The sequence below is a fragment of the Physeter macrocephalus genome, chromosome 11, assembly GCF_002837175.3.
Source record: "Physeter macrocephalus isolate SW-GA chromosome 11, ASM283717v5, whole genome shotgun sequence".
In the NCBI taxonomy this organism is placed as follows: domain Eukaryota; kingdom Metazoa; phylum Chordata; class Mammalia; order Artiodactyla; family Physeteridae; genus Physeter; species Physeter macrocephalus.
Genome location: NC_041224.1, coordinates 87,306,316 through 87,322,937, shown reverse-complemented (window position 1 = coordinate 87,322,937; position 16,622 = coordinate 87,306,316). Strand labels below are relative to the sequence as shown.

The following is a 16,622-nucleotide window of genomic DNA, read 5'->3' as shown; positions in this document are numbered from 1 at the left end:
GGGGAGGCCACAACAGGGGGAGGCCCGCATCCCACAAAAAAAAAAAAAAAAAAAAAAAAAAAAAAACTACACCCTCATCCCCTTCTCGGGTTTCTTCTATAAGAATTGATGCCATCTGAGATACCACATATTGTACTTGTTCACTTACTGTTCCCCCTCCCACTTGCACCTGGAACCCTGCCTGCATCACACTGAATTTTTTCAAATGTATTGTGTGCTCTGAGGTTGGACACAAGCATGGGTGAGTAACAGCCTAGGAGAGGAATCCCTGACCCCAGCCAGGGGGATGGGCTGGGGATTCCCTAGTGGGGATGCTTCCCAGGTTTAACTGGTGTCACTCACTGGCCAGACCAATCCACAAATTTCCTTAGGTCAGGAGGAAAGTGAGTTATTCAGGGCAAACCTCTCAGCCTTACAAGACACGCATCCTGCCAGCTGGCCCACCTGCAGTGCCTGTAGCAGGTTTGAAGGCTGCCACTGTATGGCCTTCTCTGAACCCCCAGCACAGGACACAGGCCGAGTGGATGAATCATAACGGTGGGTCAGATACCTCTCCCTACAGGTAACCTGCCCTTTGAAATCCAGCTCAACTGTCTCCAACCTCATCTGGTCACGTACCCCTAAAATGTGTATGTGAATTTCTAAATTATATACCACAGATGGAAAGACCTCAGTCAAATATCAGCAATTTAATGTGGTTCAACTTAAAACATGTCAAACTGTGCTATGGGATACTGTTGGTTTTTTTGGTTTGTTTGTTTTTTTGGCTGTGTCGGGTCTTAGTTGCAACACACGGGATCTTAGATGAGGTGTGTGGGCTCAGTAGTTGCGGCACACGGGCTTAGTTGCCCTGCGGCATGTGGGATCTTAGTTCCCTAACCAGGGATTGAACCTGTGTCCCCTGCGTTGGAAGGAGGATTCTTAACCACTGGACCACCAGGGAAGTCCCTGGGATACATTTTTTAAAACACAGACATAAAAAAGAATGAATTAAAAATAAATTATATGGGCTTCCCTGGTGGCGCAGTGGTTGAGAGTCTGCCTGCCGATGCAGGGGACACGGGTTCGTGCCCCAGTCCAGGAGGATCCCACATGCCGCGGCGTGGCTGGGCCCGTGGGCCATGGCCGCTGAGCCTGCGCGTCCGGAGCCTGTGCTCCGCAACGGGAGAGGCCACAACAGTGAGAGGCCCGTGTACTGCAAAATAAATAAATAAATAAATAAATAAACTATATACCAATAAATATGTGAAAAAGATACTCAACATTACTAATCATCAGGGAAATGCAAATCAAAACCACGAGGTATATCATCTCACAGCTGTCAGGATGACTATTATCAAAAAGACCACAAATAACAAGTGTTGGTGAGGATATGGAGAAACTAGAACCCTTGTGCACTGTTGGTGGGAATGTAAAATGGTGCAGCCACTGTGTAAAACAGTATAGAGATTCCTCAAAAAAATGAAACACAGGGAATTCCCTGGCAGTCCAGTGGTTAGGACTTGAGCTTTCACTGCTGTGGGCGAGGGTTCAATCCCTGGTCAGGGGAAACTAAGATCCTGCAAGCCACGGCGTGGCCAAAAATAAATAAATAAACAAACACAATTACCATGGTCCAGCAATCCCACTTCTGGGTGTATACCCAAAAGAATTGAAAGCAGGGTCCTGGAGAGACATAGCAGCACTACTCACAATAACCAAGAGGGAGAAGTAACCCAAACGTCTGTTGATGTATGGATGGATGAATGAACAAAAGGTGTCATATACATACAAATGAATTATTATTTAGCCTTAAAATGGAAGGAAATTCTGACACATACTACAACCTCGGGGACAAACTGTGAGGACATTATGTTAAGTGAAATAAGCCAGACACAAAAAGGCAAATACTGTAGGATTCCACTTACATGAGGTACCTAATCAAATTCATAAAAACAGAAAGAACGGTAGTTGCCAGGCATTGGAAGGAGGAGAGAATGAGGAGCTATTGTTTAATGAGTATAGAGTTTCAGTTTTGCAATATAATACAGTTCTGGAGATGGGTTGCACAACAATGTGAATATATGTGACACTACTTAACTCTACCCTTAAAAATGGCTAAGATGGTAAATTTTATATTGTGTATTTTATACTTAAAACTAAAAAAAGTTTTTAAAAATAAAAAAAGTGAGTACATAACTTCAAAGAAAAAGAAGTTTAATAAACTTGTGCTCTATACTAGGGCAGTTATAAAATTTTCAAAAATAAACTATAGTGGGAAGCAGCCGCATAGTACAGGGAGATCAGCTCGGTGCTTTGTGACCACCTAGAGGGGTGGGATAGGGAGGGTGGGAGGGAGACACAAGAGGGAGGAGATATGGGGATATATGTATATGTGTAGCTGATTCACTTTGTTTTAAAGCTGAAACTAACACACCACTGTAAAGCAATTATACTCCAATAAAGATGTTTAAAAAACTAAAAAATAAAGGAAACAAAATAATAAACTATATAAATTCTGTAGTATTTTCTTGCTACAGCCCAAAGCATCATCTTGAAAGCCACCCACCTCAAAGGTCAAAGCACCCAGCAAGACTCAGCACCTCAGCGCCCCCCCCCCCCCCCCCCCCCCCCGCCCCCCCCCCCCCCGCGGGGGATATATGTATATGTGTAGCTGATTCACTTTGTTATAAAGCTGAAACTAACACACCACTGTAAAGCAATTATACTCCAATAAAGATGTTTAAAAAACTAAAAAATAAAGGAAACAAAATAATAAACTATATAAATTCTGTAGTATTTTCTTGCTACAGCCCAAAGCATCATCTTGAAAGCCACCCACCTCAAAGGTCAAAGCACCCAGCAAGACTCAGCACCTCAGCGCCCCCACCATCCCTCCCCCAAGCCACCCTCCCACCCTAGCTGAAGAATTCAAAGAAAAGGCCACTTCACCCACTTTTCAATTGAGTTTTTTTCCAGGTTTTACAACAAAGCTGATTTTAAACCCAGTACATCTCCCCACTGCTAGCAGCTCCATCCTTCCTCAACCCACAGACCAAAGAACCAAAGCTACTTCTCAACTGTGAGTGTGGCATCAGCTACAGACGTTTAAGGAACCTAGAGCCAGGCCAGGCGTGGTCAGTGACTCAGCCAGCTCCCAGAGCAATCTGCGGCCCTGCTTTTGCAGTTGCGTGGTTGCAGTGTCTCTCCCTTCCTGGCCCTGCTGCTTTGCTCAGACTGACGTGAAACCCACGCATCACAGGGAACGGTGAGAGCCCAGAACCTCTAAGTTGTCCTCAGTGGCCTGTGCCCCACCTGCTGGAACAGCCACGAGGACAGTTCTGTCTGGGTCAAAGCCACTCAACCTGAGGGCGTGTTCAGGTGTTACCCGGAAAGCCCAACACTGATCCTTAAAGAAAACACAGCCGCTCGCACTGACCTCGGCTTACTAGGCGCCAGGCACTGGGCCAAGCACTCAGCACTTCATCCTCCTAACAACCCTGTGAGGTAGGTGGTGTCATTATCCCCATTTTACAGATGAGGGAACAGACTCAAGAGTGAAGTCACACACTTGCCTAAGTCTCAAAGCTATTGAGTGGTGAGCAAAGATGGGGCTCAAAGGTTCTGTGTGACCTGAGCTCCGGGTTACCCCAATACCCCCAAACTGCCCCTTAGGAAACAAGGAAAGAGGCGTAGGGGATGAATCCCGACATAGAACATTTTTAGAAATCTGGATAAAACCCAGCCACCACAGTGATTGGGGGCACCCACCCGAGTGCAACAGCTGCACAGCTGTCAATGCCCGGCCTGGCCCCAGTGGACCCGCCCTCTGCTCCCCTACAGACCTGTGGCCTTGCTCTCAATAAATAAAGATCCCTGTGGGCAATTCTGCACAGGGGTCCCAGAATTCAAACCGCTGTCTTGTTTCTCAGACTTTAGCTTAAGAGAGCCTAGCGCTGGGTGGCAGGAGGAATGCCTGACTTGGGTCCAAATACATATGCCAGTCTCCACGCAGAGCTTACTAGCCTTCCCTCCTCCCAGAATAGTGCCTGGTGACTTCTGGTGGCGAGCAAGTGAAGACTCAGCTCCCCACGAGCTGAGGTCTCTGCTGTTCCATTGTAGCCTGGCAGCTCCTACGATGGCTACAGCCAGAGTTCCAGTTCTGAGAGAAAGGGACAAAATGACCCTTGAGTGGCCTTAACTCTGTAGCTTCAGGGTGTAGTTATTCTCCTGAAAATGACTGTGGAGGAAGAGGTGGATGGTGACAACAGGAAGAGAGCTTTACCCCAGGTCACTGGGGTGAGACAAGGGAATTCTTGAATAGGGACACCCACACCCCCCACCCCCAAGGAGGGAGACATCATCCCTTTAGAGAGCACAGCCTGGGGGTGGGAAGTCTGCCGGCGCATCCCCTACTCCTGCTGGGCTCTAGCAGCTAGCCCACCTGCCATTTTCATGGTGCCTATAAAGTGCCATCAGCAAAACCACAGAATCGGGGACAGTGCTGTGGGCAGATGGTCCCAACACTTTAGGCCCTGGGGGACACTGGTGGCATCCGGCCCCAGCCACTCTCCTGGTCCCTGCTCCCCAATGGAGCTTCTCCTCCCTCACTGCGCTCTGCCCGGTGCCTCCCCTGTTCCTCTGCTGGTGCCCTGGGCCAGGTCCTCCGGCCAGTACTGGTCCTCCATATACTGCTCCATGTCTGTGCTGCTGTCGGGCTCTCTGTCCTCAGGGTGCAGTTGGAGGCTGCTGGCCTCCTGCTGTTCCCACTGCACCTCCACCAGCCGGTAGAGCTCCATGGCCGTCATGGCGTCTTCCACCGATGAGTGCCCGTGCTGGCCCACCTGTGGACGAGAGCCCACGCATCACTGCCCGCAGTCCTGGTGGGGGCCCAGCGGCCCAGGCTGGGTCCTGGCCCAGAGACGCATACTCTCAGAATGCGGGTGTACAGCCTGGTACAGTGAGAAGGGCATGGGTCCTAGTCACACAGACAAGCGCTAGAATCCCAGCTGTACCACAAGCTTAGCTTCTTGAAGCCTGTTTCCTCAAATAGAAAACCCAGTTAAAAATCCCTGCTTCAGGGCTTCCCTGGTGGCACAGTGGTTAAGAATCCACCTGGGTTCAAGCCCTGGTCAGGGAAGATCCCACATGCCGCGGAGCAACTAAGCCTGTGTGCCACAACTACTGAGCCTGGGCTCTAGATCTCACGAGCCACTACTGAGCCTGCTAGCCACAACTACTGAAGCCCGTGTGCCTAGAGCCCATGCTCCACAAGAGAAGCCACCAAAATGAGAAGCCCGCGCACCGCAACAAAAAGTAGCCCCCCGCTCTCTGCAGCTAGAGAAAGCCCGCGCCCAGCAACGAAGACCCAATGCAGCCTAAAATAAATAAATAAAATAAGTAAATTTATTAAAAAAAAAAAAATCCCTGCCTCAAAGCCTTGAGGAGCAGATGGAATTATGAATGTGAAGCACAGCAGGAGCAAGAGTGATCAGCTGCCCCTGACCGAAGGCTGCAGGAGATGGGGTTCTACGTGCAAGCGTGGGGACAGAGCCAGGAACTGGGTGGGAGACAGATCTGAAAGACAGCAGTCCGGGAGGGTGTGGCTGGCTGTCACAAAGCACTGGGGAAGGAGGGCGATGGAGAGAAAACACCCAGGGCTATGTGGACATGCGGGAGCTCCAGGACTGGGACTGGCAGGCTGGAGGCACAGCCCACGGCCTGTCCGTGGACAGGCCAGCATGGAGGGCAGGCCCTCTCGCTCCCCCAGCCCCCCTGCACCACGCACCTGGATTTTCTTGTGCAGCAGCTGCAGGGCCAGGTCCTTGAGAGAGACGCGGGTCCGGGCATGGAGGCTGGGCTGGCTGAGGAGGCTGGGGACATAAGTGGTGTCCCGGGTCTGGCCCCGAGGGTGGATGTACTTGAGGGCCTGGAAGTCATTGTGCAGGGCGTGCCCCACCAACACCTTGCCCTTCAGGAGCTTGAGGATCTGTGAGCAGAGGAGGAGTCGGAAGGCCCCACTATCAGGCGGGCACAGGACACATTCTGACACCCTGACCAGTGGGTGCGGGGACCCCTCTGGAGTAAGGCAGCGCAGAGGGGCGACCACAGGCTCCACTGTCAACCAAGTTGCCCCGAGCTTGAATCCAGACCCTCTACTCACTACTTGCTATAATCAGGGGGCCGCTTAATCTTCCCCCACACCTGCAAAACAAGAAAGCTGGCAATGGCATTGGTGGGGTGGTAGTGAGCATTAAGGGGCTCTTGGATGGGTAAGTGACCCGATACAAGCACTCTTTCCTGCCGGCACAGGCTCTTCTCTCTCAGCCCGGAAGACCTCGCCAGCCCCCCCCGGCAACACCCCCCCCAACTTCTCTCACGGCAGGTCTCAGCTTACATATCAGCAGGCCTCCCCCAACGCCATCAGGACCCCTGCTATTCTCTCCTTCAGGGGATTCACCACATTTTCTAAGCACACATTCAGCTCCGCGTGGCCTGTCCGGCTGCCCCCCACTGTGAGCTCATGGTAACACGCAGGGACCATGTCTGCCTGGACTAGTGACGCTCTGTGACAGCTCAGCACACAGGAGGGGTCAGGGTGAAGTCCCAGAACTGTGCCAGGCACTGGAGACGTATTACCAACGGCGGCTTTTACAGCATTAATGGAACGGTCCTGTTTTCGGTCCAGGACTCTGTCCCTTTGCCCCTCTGCTGTACGGGACTCCCGCTTCTCAACCTCGAAACATGCTCTCTGGCTCAGCTCTCACCAGCTCCACAACGCGCGCCGCTCTTTCCTGCCTCCCACCCTCCTCAGGGCCACGTCACCCGCCACCAGCCTCCCACAGCTGCCTCTGCTGGCGACGCGTGGTTTATCGCTAAACTCAGCCTTCACGGCATATGGCTAAGGTGCATTTAGACTTCAGTGGTAGGGACGGGCCACCCCACTCTAGTCACCCCCCCCCATAACACACACACACAAACACACACACACACACACACACACCACGCGGTGGGAAGGCACCCAGCACAGCATATGGATAAGGTGCATTTAGACTTCAGTGGTAGGGACGGGCCACCCCACTCTAGTCACCCCCCCCATAACACACACACACACCCCACGCGGTGGGAAGGCACCCAGCACGCTCCACACTGGCTCAGAGTCCAGGCAGATCCAATGCGGTCCCACTCTTGGCAGGCTGAGGGAAGCACAGGGGAGCTGGAGGGTTCACCACCTCCCTCCCTCCCTGCTGCTTCTATTCCTGATCAACCTGCTTGATAAATAACCTTTGGAAAGAAATCCTTAGGGTGTATCTTATGTGAAAAAGGAAGACACAAGATGACTTACATCAGTATTTCCTAAATGCACCTCATCCCAAGAATAAACCAGAAATGTTAAATAGTTCTGCTACAACGCTTGGTTTGAAAATGCAAAATGTTCCAACACGGTTGATATATTAGGGTGTGACTTGAGAATAATGCAAATTTCGCCCTTGAGAAACAGAAGGGCGAAAGTGAATGCAGAAACCTCACTTAGCTGAGCAGACCCACTGGGGAATCCAGAAAGCGCCCACGTCTTGCAAGTCTACCAGCCAGCGCAGTTCACCAGCGTGCTGCCCGCACCTGGCTTCCCACTTCCTGACTTCAGGTAATTCCCTCAACCCCTCCCACAGTGCGAGCCGCCACCCCCCTGACACCCACTTCCCCAAGCACTCCAGGTCTTTTCAAGGCAGAGTGCCGTACTTACGCATTTCTCAACCACTGAACCTGTGCAAAACTGTGGTCCCACTGTTATTAGGTTTCTATCTTTTTATTTTTGGGGTGTCATTAATGAAGTTTTTTGGGCATTGTGTCCCTAACCCCTTTTTCCCCATCAGCTCTGGGGTTTTTAATCGTGCAAGTTTACACAGCATGACGGTTTTTAGGAACACACACATCAGAGCCCTCCCAAGGCCTAGAGACCTGCAGGATCAGAATCTCTACGGAGGGATCTGAGGACAAGGATCCAAGATCATTAATAAGGATTTAGGTGTTTCCTATGCTCAAGGACGTTTGGGAATTCCTGGCATGTCAGTGTGGTCCCAACACTAATTTTTTTTCAAAACAATGAAAAGCTAACATTAAAAAAAAAAAAAAACCAAAACATTTAACACCTGAACGTGACAGCACTGTGGGCCTTACAAATTTTAAGCAGACACATAGTGCTTTTATAACAGAAAAGAAGCTGTTTCGCCTCTTACAGTTGGCGCGGCCTCTCCATAAACACTATCACGTGGGACACCCCAGCACCCCTTCCACGCAGGTAGGGCAGGATTTCTATTCACCCTTTTCTATGGAGAGGAAACCCACTGTTTGGAGAAGTTAAGTAACTTCCCAAAGGTCTCTCGCTTCTAGTGGCTAAGTGTGGACTCAGACCTGGGGCTGCTCTTCCCAGCCCATCACACTGACCCCAAGCCCCCAGCCCTGCCCTCACCTCCTTCTGGGCCACCTGGAAGGGGATGGCCTTGCGCATGTGCTGCCTGGTGATGCCGCTCCAGCGAGTGCGGTAGTCCACGACGGGCATCTCCGGCTGGATGTACTTGTCGTAGAGGACCTCGCCGTGGTAGCTCACCACGGAGCAGCGGGCCAACTCACTCACCCGCCCTCGGGGTCCCGTGCCCACCATCTCACAGTCGATAGCCACACACTTGCTGGGCAAGGGCCCAGCAGATTCTCTGGGGGTGGGCTTTCTGCTGCATGGGGCACCTCCAGATTCAGCCCTTGGATGCTGCCTCACACTGCTGGCGGCTTCGGTGCCTGGGGAGGATCCTGGCTCCGGGGGTGTGCTTCGCAACCCATGCTCCTGCAGCAAGGCCTTCCGGGCCATGAACCGCTGGTGCTGTCGGCTCTTCCTCTTGTGTTTCCTCCGAAGCACATCCTTGGCATTCAGGCTGGCCAGGGAAGGGCACAGGCACTGGGCAGACTCAGGAGTTTCCCGGGCCACCATCCCAATCAGCTCACCGCTCAGGGCAAGGGAGGTCTGGGAGGTAATCTGCCTACGGGGCAGCAGCCTGGGGAGAGAACACATAGGGCAGAGGGGCTGGGTGAGGAGTGTCCCAGGCCAGCCCTGCCCCTCCATCTCTCTTCCTCCCTCCCTGCAGTGCTCTACTCCCAGGCTGTCCCAGAGCCCTACACTTTGTCTCAGCAACCCAGATGGAGTCAAGGACCTATTTTAATAATAATTGCACTCACACAATCGATTCCACCTGCAAAACCACTGTTTTTAAGTAATTTACATGGACTCACTCAATCTTCCCAACAATTTGAACAAAGCATTATTATCCTCATATTACAGGTACAAAAACTGAGGCATAGAGGTTAAGTAACTTGCCCGATTAATACATAGACAAAGGCTGATGTGAACCCAGAATCCATGATCTCAACCTCCAAGCCATAGCTTACCTCCAATACCATTAGCATTAAGACATTTTAGAGGTATGGCTATGAGAAAATAAAGGTTACAGAAACAGCATATATATGATATCCTATTTTAAAAAAACAAAAACAAAAACTTTATGAAATGTGAACACAAGACCCACAGAAAAACCTGGAGAAAATATTTCAGAGGAAGCCCACAATAGTTGTATTTTTGGTAAGTGTTAACTAAAATGATGTACTCTATTAAATGACTTTCTTCTAATTCACTCATCACAACACTGTCTACAAATATTTAAATACAGTTGGACATGTAGTTTAATCACTGAAGCCTACAGGCACTGGCGTGCTGGTAAACCAGCTCAACTCTAAAAGAGAAACAGAAAAAGTCCTGACCTATATTGCTGCAGATTCCTGTGGTAACTCCCACAAGCTCTCCATCCCTGAATGCTGGGTTGTAAAGAGATGCTGTCACACACCACTGCCACAGGAAATATATGTTGTTCACATGGGTTTGCAAATCCCATGCAATAAGGCCGGCATCTTCCCAATAGTGAAGGATGTAGCCTGGAAAACCTCATCTTGTTTGCTGTACTAAGTCAGCCAGTATGTTTTGAACACACCAGAAAACCAGCGCTTTGCAGTAGACAGAGCAGGGGCTAACTCAGCTCTGTATAAGTTACCTAACCACTGAACTTCAGGTTCTTTGCATGTAAAATGGCCCTACTACCCTTCCCGTGTGAAGAGGAAAAGGCACAATCCATGTGTGCTAGGATCTGCATATATTTTTTAAAATTATTATGCTTTATTTTTTTAAATTCTATTGAAGTATAGTTTATTTACAACGTTGTTAATTTCTGCTGTACAGCAAAGGGACTCAGTTACACGTATATATACATTCTTTTTCACAGTCTTTTCCATTATGGTTTATCACAGGATATTGAATACAGTTCCCTGTGCTATACACTAGGACCTTGTTGTTTATCCATTCTATACAAAATAGTTTGCATCTACTAATCCCAAACTCCCAATCCTTCTCCCCCACCCTATTATTATTAAGAATACTAATTATTACAGTCATTTGGTTCATTAATCTGTCTTTAGTCAAGACTATATACCCTGATGTAGCCTTTAAAATCTTTATAGGTGACCAATTTTAGTTGCATCTGTATTCATGAAAATGGTATTTCCTAGTACATCTGGATAAAATTTAGCTGCTCATCCTTAACTTCTGAATCAAGTATTCTTAATACAAACAAAGGGATTTTCTGTGGAGTCAGCAGTGTCATGTCCCAAGTTTCCCTTGGTTAGTGTATATTTGGATTGTGGCCAAATCCCCATTAAACTGCATATCTGCATATATTATATGCTCCCTGCATATATACATATCTTTAAAGGACTTTGTCTTTTTATTGTTTGCCTTTTATTTATTTATTTATTTTGGCTGAGCAGCATGTGGGATCTCAGTTCCCCAACCAGGGATCAAACCCGTACACCCTGCATTGGAAGCACGGAGTCTTAACCACTGGACTGCCAGGGAAGTCCCTTTTGCCTTTTTAATAATTTGCTTTTTTATTTTATTTATTCATTCATTCATTCATTCACTCATTTTTGGTCACACGGCTTGCGGGACCTTAGTTCCCCAACCAGGGATTGAATCCGGGCCATCCATCCATCCATTCATTCATTTATGGCCACCCGGCTTGCGGGATCTTAGTTCCCCAACCAGGGATTGAACCCAGGCCACGGCAGTAAAAGCGCCGAGTCCTAACCACTGGACCACCGGGGAAGTCCCTCCTGGCATGTATTATATGCTCCCTTTCCCCCACAGGTGAAGACTCCTGCTCATGGCTGGTAACCAGTTCTTCCCAGGCCAGAGCTGCCTCAGCCTGGACTCCCAACCCACAGGCCTTCCTCCTGCCTCCCTTCCCACTACATCCCCCCTACCCTTTCTACATCCTCCAGGAAGCCCTTCGGGAACAATCCTCCGGGTTGCACAAGCCAATGTCACACTGAGGCCTCTGGGGTCCCAACTGTGGCAAAAGCTGGGCAGAGAGTTACAAAGAAAGATCCTGGACTCCGAGAGTTGAGTCTCACTGCAGAGACAGAAATGGAGAAGAAGGTGTGTGAAGGGCTGCGTGAGAAGTGCCAGGGAAGCGGGACAGGCTGAAGAGGTTAAGTCTGCGTGAGCGTGGAGCAGTTGCCCTCCAGGTAGAAGAAGGGAGAGGAATCAGTGGACATGTTAGGGGCAAGGCCTGAAAAAAGTACCCCAGGGCTGAGGAAGAGGGGCCCACCTTCAGCCTGATGCCATTTGGGCGTAAGGCACAAGGTAGGCCTGGCTGGAGGAACTGCCCCTGTCCGCTTTTTACCACTCCACCTTCTGCCTGCACTCTGGGAAGCCCATTACACTCTGGTGGCTTTTCCTACCCCGAGGTGGTGTCCCTATACTGGTCTCGGCGGGTCAAGCGAGGGAGCCCCAAAGGCACCTAGGGAGGTCACTGAAATATGGCACAGTAGCCCTGACCCCGGACAATTACAGTCTAACTGGGGAGCAAAGAAGTTCACCCCTCTCTGCTCTGGCAGCACAATCAGAATTTACTGCACTCTTCAAAGTCAATAGTTACATACAACCTGCCTCAGAGCACTCTGAAGGCAGGTAGAGAGCTTTGTTTGTCTCTGTCCCTTCCCCTACAGCCAGCCCGGGACCTGGCATGGAGCGGATCCTCTCCAGAAGCTGACACCAGGCCTGCTATCTGCCAGACTGTGGGGACTACAGAGCTGGAAGTGACCACATCCTCAGGGAACTCTGGTTTGGTCGGAAGAGAGATAGTCAGAAACTTACAAGAGTGTGCTCAGGATGGGAGCAATGGACAAAGGACCCATGCCTGAGTCACCGGGCCAGGTATTTAAAAAGCAGAAGCGCTATGTTAGAAAAGCCCTGGCAGTGCAGGGGACACTTTGAAGGGTTTCAGAAAGGTCTACCAGGGAGCCCGGGAAGGGAAGGGCATCCAGACAGAAAAAAACACAAAGTCCAGGAGGCAAAGCGCATCCATTGTGGGAAAGCAAGGAGTTTGGTGCAGCAATTGGAAAGCAAGGAGGTAAGGGGAGAGGAGATGGGTGCAGTGTGGACAGTGAGAAAGAACTGTTCCTGGAGAGTGGTAAAAGTTTGGGCTTAATCCAGAGATGGATGGGAACCAATCTCCCTAGAGTTTTAGCGCGAGGGGATCACAACTGCCATATAAGAAGAGACCTGGAGAACATACGAATCTGAACAATAGCAGCAGAGGCTAAGAGAAATGGGAGGGGAGATGAACTGCCATTTGGTGATGGCTGGGCCAGGGGGAGGCACAGTGACCCATCCTGACTCATCCTCCCTCTGCTTGCTTATCCCTTCCCCAAGAAGTCGTCTCCTTTTTAAAAGGGCTCTTAACTGTAATCAACTTCCTCATATTGACAAGTCACATTATTAAGGCTGACAAATACAGAACCTCAATTTGTCTCAGCCCAGTAATGGGGAGGCCTAAGAAGACAGAGACCCACTAATAACTAACTTTTGTAGGGGAGGAGGGCCCTTTCCCTTCTCTGAGACGGCTAAGGACCCTACAGGTCAGGAGCTGAGGCCAGGACAAGGGTCAGTGGCCTCCCTAACACTGTTGGCAAGGTTTCAAAGAAGCCAGAAAATAGGATCCCTGAGAAAAAAGGTCTCTGTGGCCCTGGCCCTGTGTTGCAAGAGATGAAAGCAGTTCTCTACATGCCCTGACCTAGCTGACACGTCAGAACCAACAATTAATCATCAAGGGGACACCTTCCTCATCCTGGGCTCCCACATGGAGCTCAGGGAAGCTCAGGAGAAGTTTTGCTCAAATAAAAGTATTTCAGTGAGGCAAACAAATCTCTCTCCAGCCCAGAACCAGCACTTTGAATCAGCAGCCACCAGGCCTTTGGGCAAAGGCCCAAAGGAACCTCGAAGTCAGAATTCCCAGTGGCCTCAGGGCCACCAACCTGCTGGCTGATCAGGAAGGTGGGCAGTTCTAGACCCTGCTCTGGCCCTAAAGAGCTAGATCAACTGGACCAAGGCACTGTCTCCTAACTTAAAACGAGGGTTTATGAAATCCAGCATTGAACTAGGTTAGGGGCTTCCCCAACCTAGTCTGTTTAAAAGGCTGATTTCCAGGCCTACTCCCCACACCTTCGTAACTGCCATTTGGGGAAACGGGGCCTGGAATCTGTATTTCAAAGAGTGCGCGGCCCCACCCCCTTGCCATGATACTAATAATCGCCCGAATTTGAGAAAAGCTGGCTCGATAAGATCCTCTGTGCTACTAAAAAGTTCAGGAGACAAGAACAGTCAGAGGAGAGCCCTGCACGATCTCCCCCGGCGCCGGCGTTCCGAGGAGTGACGTGTGGGAGGCCCGGCCTCACCCAGGGAAGGACTGAGGCATTGGTCACTGGTCGCGGCGGACGGGCAGACGCCCACCAGGCCAAGCCCCATCGCCCAGCGCCGCCCACTCAGGCCCGAGACCCCCGAGCAGGGCGGGATGGGGGCCTGGCGGCGCCCGGGGCCAGGCCTGCACTTCGGGGAGCCCGGGAGCCGGGTCGGCCCGGCCGGGCGTCCCCCGCCACAAGCCGAGGGCGGACACACCGCGCGGGGCCCTACGGCCGGGGACACGTCGCGCCAGCCTACCCAACCCCGCGATCCCCAGCATGGTCCCCGAGATCACCTGAAAGCCCAGCGCGTCTTCTCACGCCAACACTTGGCGCCCAGGGAACCCGCAGCTCCAACAAGCCCAGGCAAGCCCTGCTCCGGCCGCCATCCTGTTGGCTTGCTGAACCGCAGCGCCCGCCTAAGACCTCTTCTGATTGGCCGGGAGCCTGGCTCTCTGCGGTTGGCGCTTGGGAGCGTAAGGGGCGGGGACTCCTAGAGGGGTGTGGTTTGTGCCGAAGGCTGGCCCAGCCCGCGGGAAATTTTAAAGCGGTTGGAGGGGATCGTGGCCTCCTATCGCCCACTTCTGCTCCCACTTTTGTCCAATCCATCCCACTCCCTGGGTCGGGATGTGGGCTCCTATGAGCTCCGTGCCACTAAAGGCAGGCTGACTTACAGAGTACACACCCACATTTGCAGAATAGGAATAACCCCTACCTCCTCGGGTGTCGAGGGGTTTCAGTGAAATAATATACACGATGGCCACTAACAAAAATATTTTTAAAAGTCAGGTTTGCTCCTTCGGCGCTACTTTTTCATTTATCCTTTTGCGATACTTTACTCATAAGTAATAAGTTCCTACTATGGGCTCGGCATTGGGATACACAGAATAAGAACAACCGCTGGGGACTCTAGTTGCTCATGGTTTGGCGCAGTAACAGAGGTTAACAGATAACAGTGCAACGTGAATAATAAAAACAATAACAATGAGTTTGCATTTATTATGTGAGCATTAACAGTGTGCCAGGCAATACACCCCTTTAATCTGACGAACCCTTTGAGATGTGTACTATTATTTCTGTTTTACGATTAAGGAAATTGACATTTCAAGAAATTAAGGGAAAACAGCGAGGGTCCAAACAAAGACCAACGCAGTCAGATTCCTTCTAGCTCCATTGTGCAAGCAGCAGTGGCATCGCAAATGTACCCAGAAGGCCAGGGGTACATGTTCCAAAAGTTGGCTATTTCTGACCAGGCTACAGATTTGAGGGAAGCAGGACAAAGGAGAAGGCCACTAGAGGGATAAGGCTTTCTACTCACATTCCTGAAGGCTTGGGGGAGCTGGAAGGAATTCAAGCCAGAGCTGGTTCACCAGCGGATTTGCGTTTGGGGAAGCTCACTCTGGTTGCAGTAGGAAAGGAATGGACCCGGCCTGGAGAAAGAGGCGTGGGTGTTGGGGTGATTGTGGACATTCAGGTGGGATAAGATCCTGGTGGCCAGAGTGGTAGAGAGGATAAAGAGCTTGGGACAGATTCCAGAGCTCTTTCGGAGGCAACATTGAGAGGACAGAGAGCAGAAGGGAAGGGGATGCAGAGTAGCTGTTTTCAGACATGGAGACTCTGTCAGAGGCAACTCTCGGGGCAAGGAGGATATTAAGAGAGTCAGTAACCAGATCCTCAACTCCCATGAGACTAGACCTGGGAATGGACCTGGAGTCCTTGGAGTCCAGCTTCCCTCCCCCTTTTTATAACCAGCTGTCTCCCACTTTACAAAGGAAAGTCACACACACACATTCTAAATCTTGCTCTGTGGCATTACCCTGGGAAATAAAAGTAGTCTTGGGGAAGAAGAAAAATAATGATAGGGATTGAGTAGGATAATCAAATAGTCAGCATAGAAACCCCATTAGGGGATTGTAGATAGGGAACTTTAGGAGGCTTTGGGAGACCACAATAAGATTAATGATCACTCCAGAAAGCAGGTTTACTTAACCACAAAACCAAGCAGGCTTGCCTAGCCACAAAACCATGTGACAGAAGCATGAGACATTCCCTAAAACAATAAAACAATGGTGGCATGAGACCCACATCCTGCCCAGTGAGCTCAGTATGGAAAGGTGCTCATTGTACAGAGACCTGAAATAATTTTTAAAGTCCTGGCTTGACCACGTAGGGACAAAAAACTCCCATGCCCAACCTGGACGAGGAGTTGATGATGGAAACATGACGTCTACTCAAGAATGAAGAAGAAAGTGGTCTTTTCCCCCTCCCCATTTTTCCTTTGATTATAAAGCTAAGTTCCCACTAAGTTCTTGGGCATGGCACCCTCTTGCCCGCCCGCTTGTAAGCCTCACAAGCATCCCATTCTAATAAATCACTTCTTATCTATCACATTGCCTCTGCCTCTCGCTGCATTCTTTCTGTGCTGAGACATAAAGGACCAGGCTTTTCGGAGCTCGCCCGAAATGACACCTATCAGTTTCAATAAGACTGTTCTGAACATGGGTTATTATTGAGGACTGGGCAAGAAACCCTTCTACAAATCTGGTGGGTTTCTGATTCTTTGCTTTCGCTATGATCCGAGGAGGATTTAATCATGTTGCCAGCTAATGGGTCATTAAAAAACATTTTTTTGAGGCTAGATAATTAACAGGAATGAAAAGAACTGACATTGCCAGAGAAAAGTCCTTCCACTTCTATCTGCTTTTAATGTGAACAATGTTTTTACCAGTGTTTACATCCATAAAAACAAAACAGAAGGTCCAACTCTTTCCCATTCTTGCAAAAAGTGATATTCATCCCCAGATTTA

The 16,622-nt window shown here is 50.2% G+C and overlaps 2 protein-coding genes and 1 non-coding gene across 4 annotated transcripts in view; all 3 read right to left on the bottom strand.

Moving 5' to 3' along the window:
• Nucleotides 1-14,197, bottom strand: part of ISG20 (interferon stimulated exonuclease gene 20) — a 29,739-nt gene extending 15,542 nt beyond the window's left edge. The window contains exon 1 of one of the 2 annotated variants that reach the window (XM_024114953.3): nucleotides 14,112-14,197. The gene's annotated coding sequence lies outside the window, so the exon portion shown is untranslated. Of the gene's footprint in view, nucleotides 1-4,001; nucleotides 4,092-14,111 lie in introns of those variants that run through there. The other variant, XM_028495283.2, reaches the window with a different exon arrangement.
• AEN (apoptosis enhancing nuclease) lies at nucleotides 2,888-14,223 on the bottom strand. The gene is made up of 4 exons (XM_007122478.4): nucleotides 14,112-14,223; nucleotides 8,450-9,026; nucleotides 5,768-5,968; nucleotides 2,888-4,823 (listed from the first exon to the last, which is right to left on the bottom strand). The coding sequence occupies exons 2-4, from the start codon at nucleotides 8,960-8,962 to the stop codon at nucleotides 4,587-4,589; spliced, it is 951 nt and encodes a 316-aa protein (XP_007122540.1). The 5' UTR covers nucleotides 8,963-9,026; nucleotides 14,112-14,223; the 3' UTR covers nucleotides 2,888-4,586.
• Nucleotides 11,108-11,179, bottom strand: TRNAK-UUU (transfer RNA lysine (anticodon UUU)). The gene has a single exon. It is a non-coding gene; the product is annotated as a tRNA-Lys (tRNA).
• Nucleotides 14,224-16,622: the final 2,399 nt, after the last annotated feature.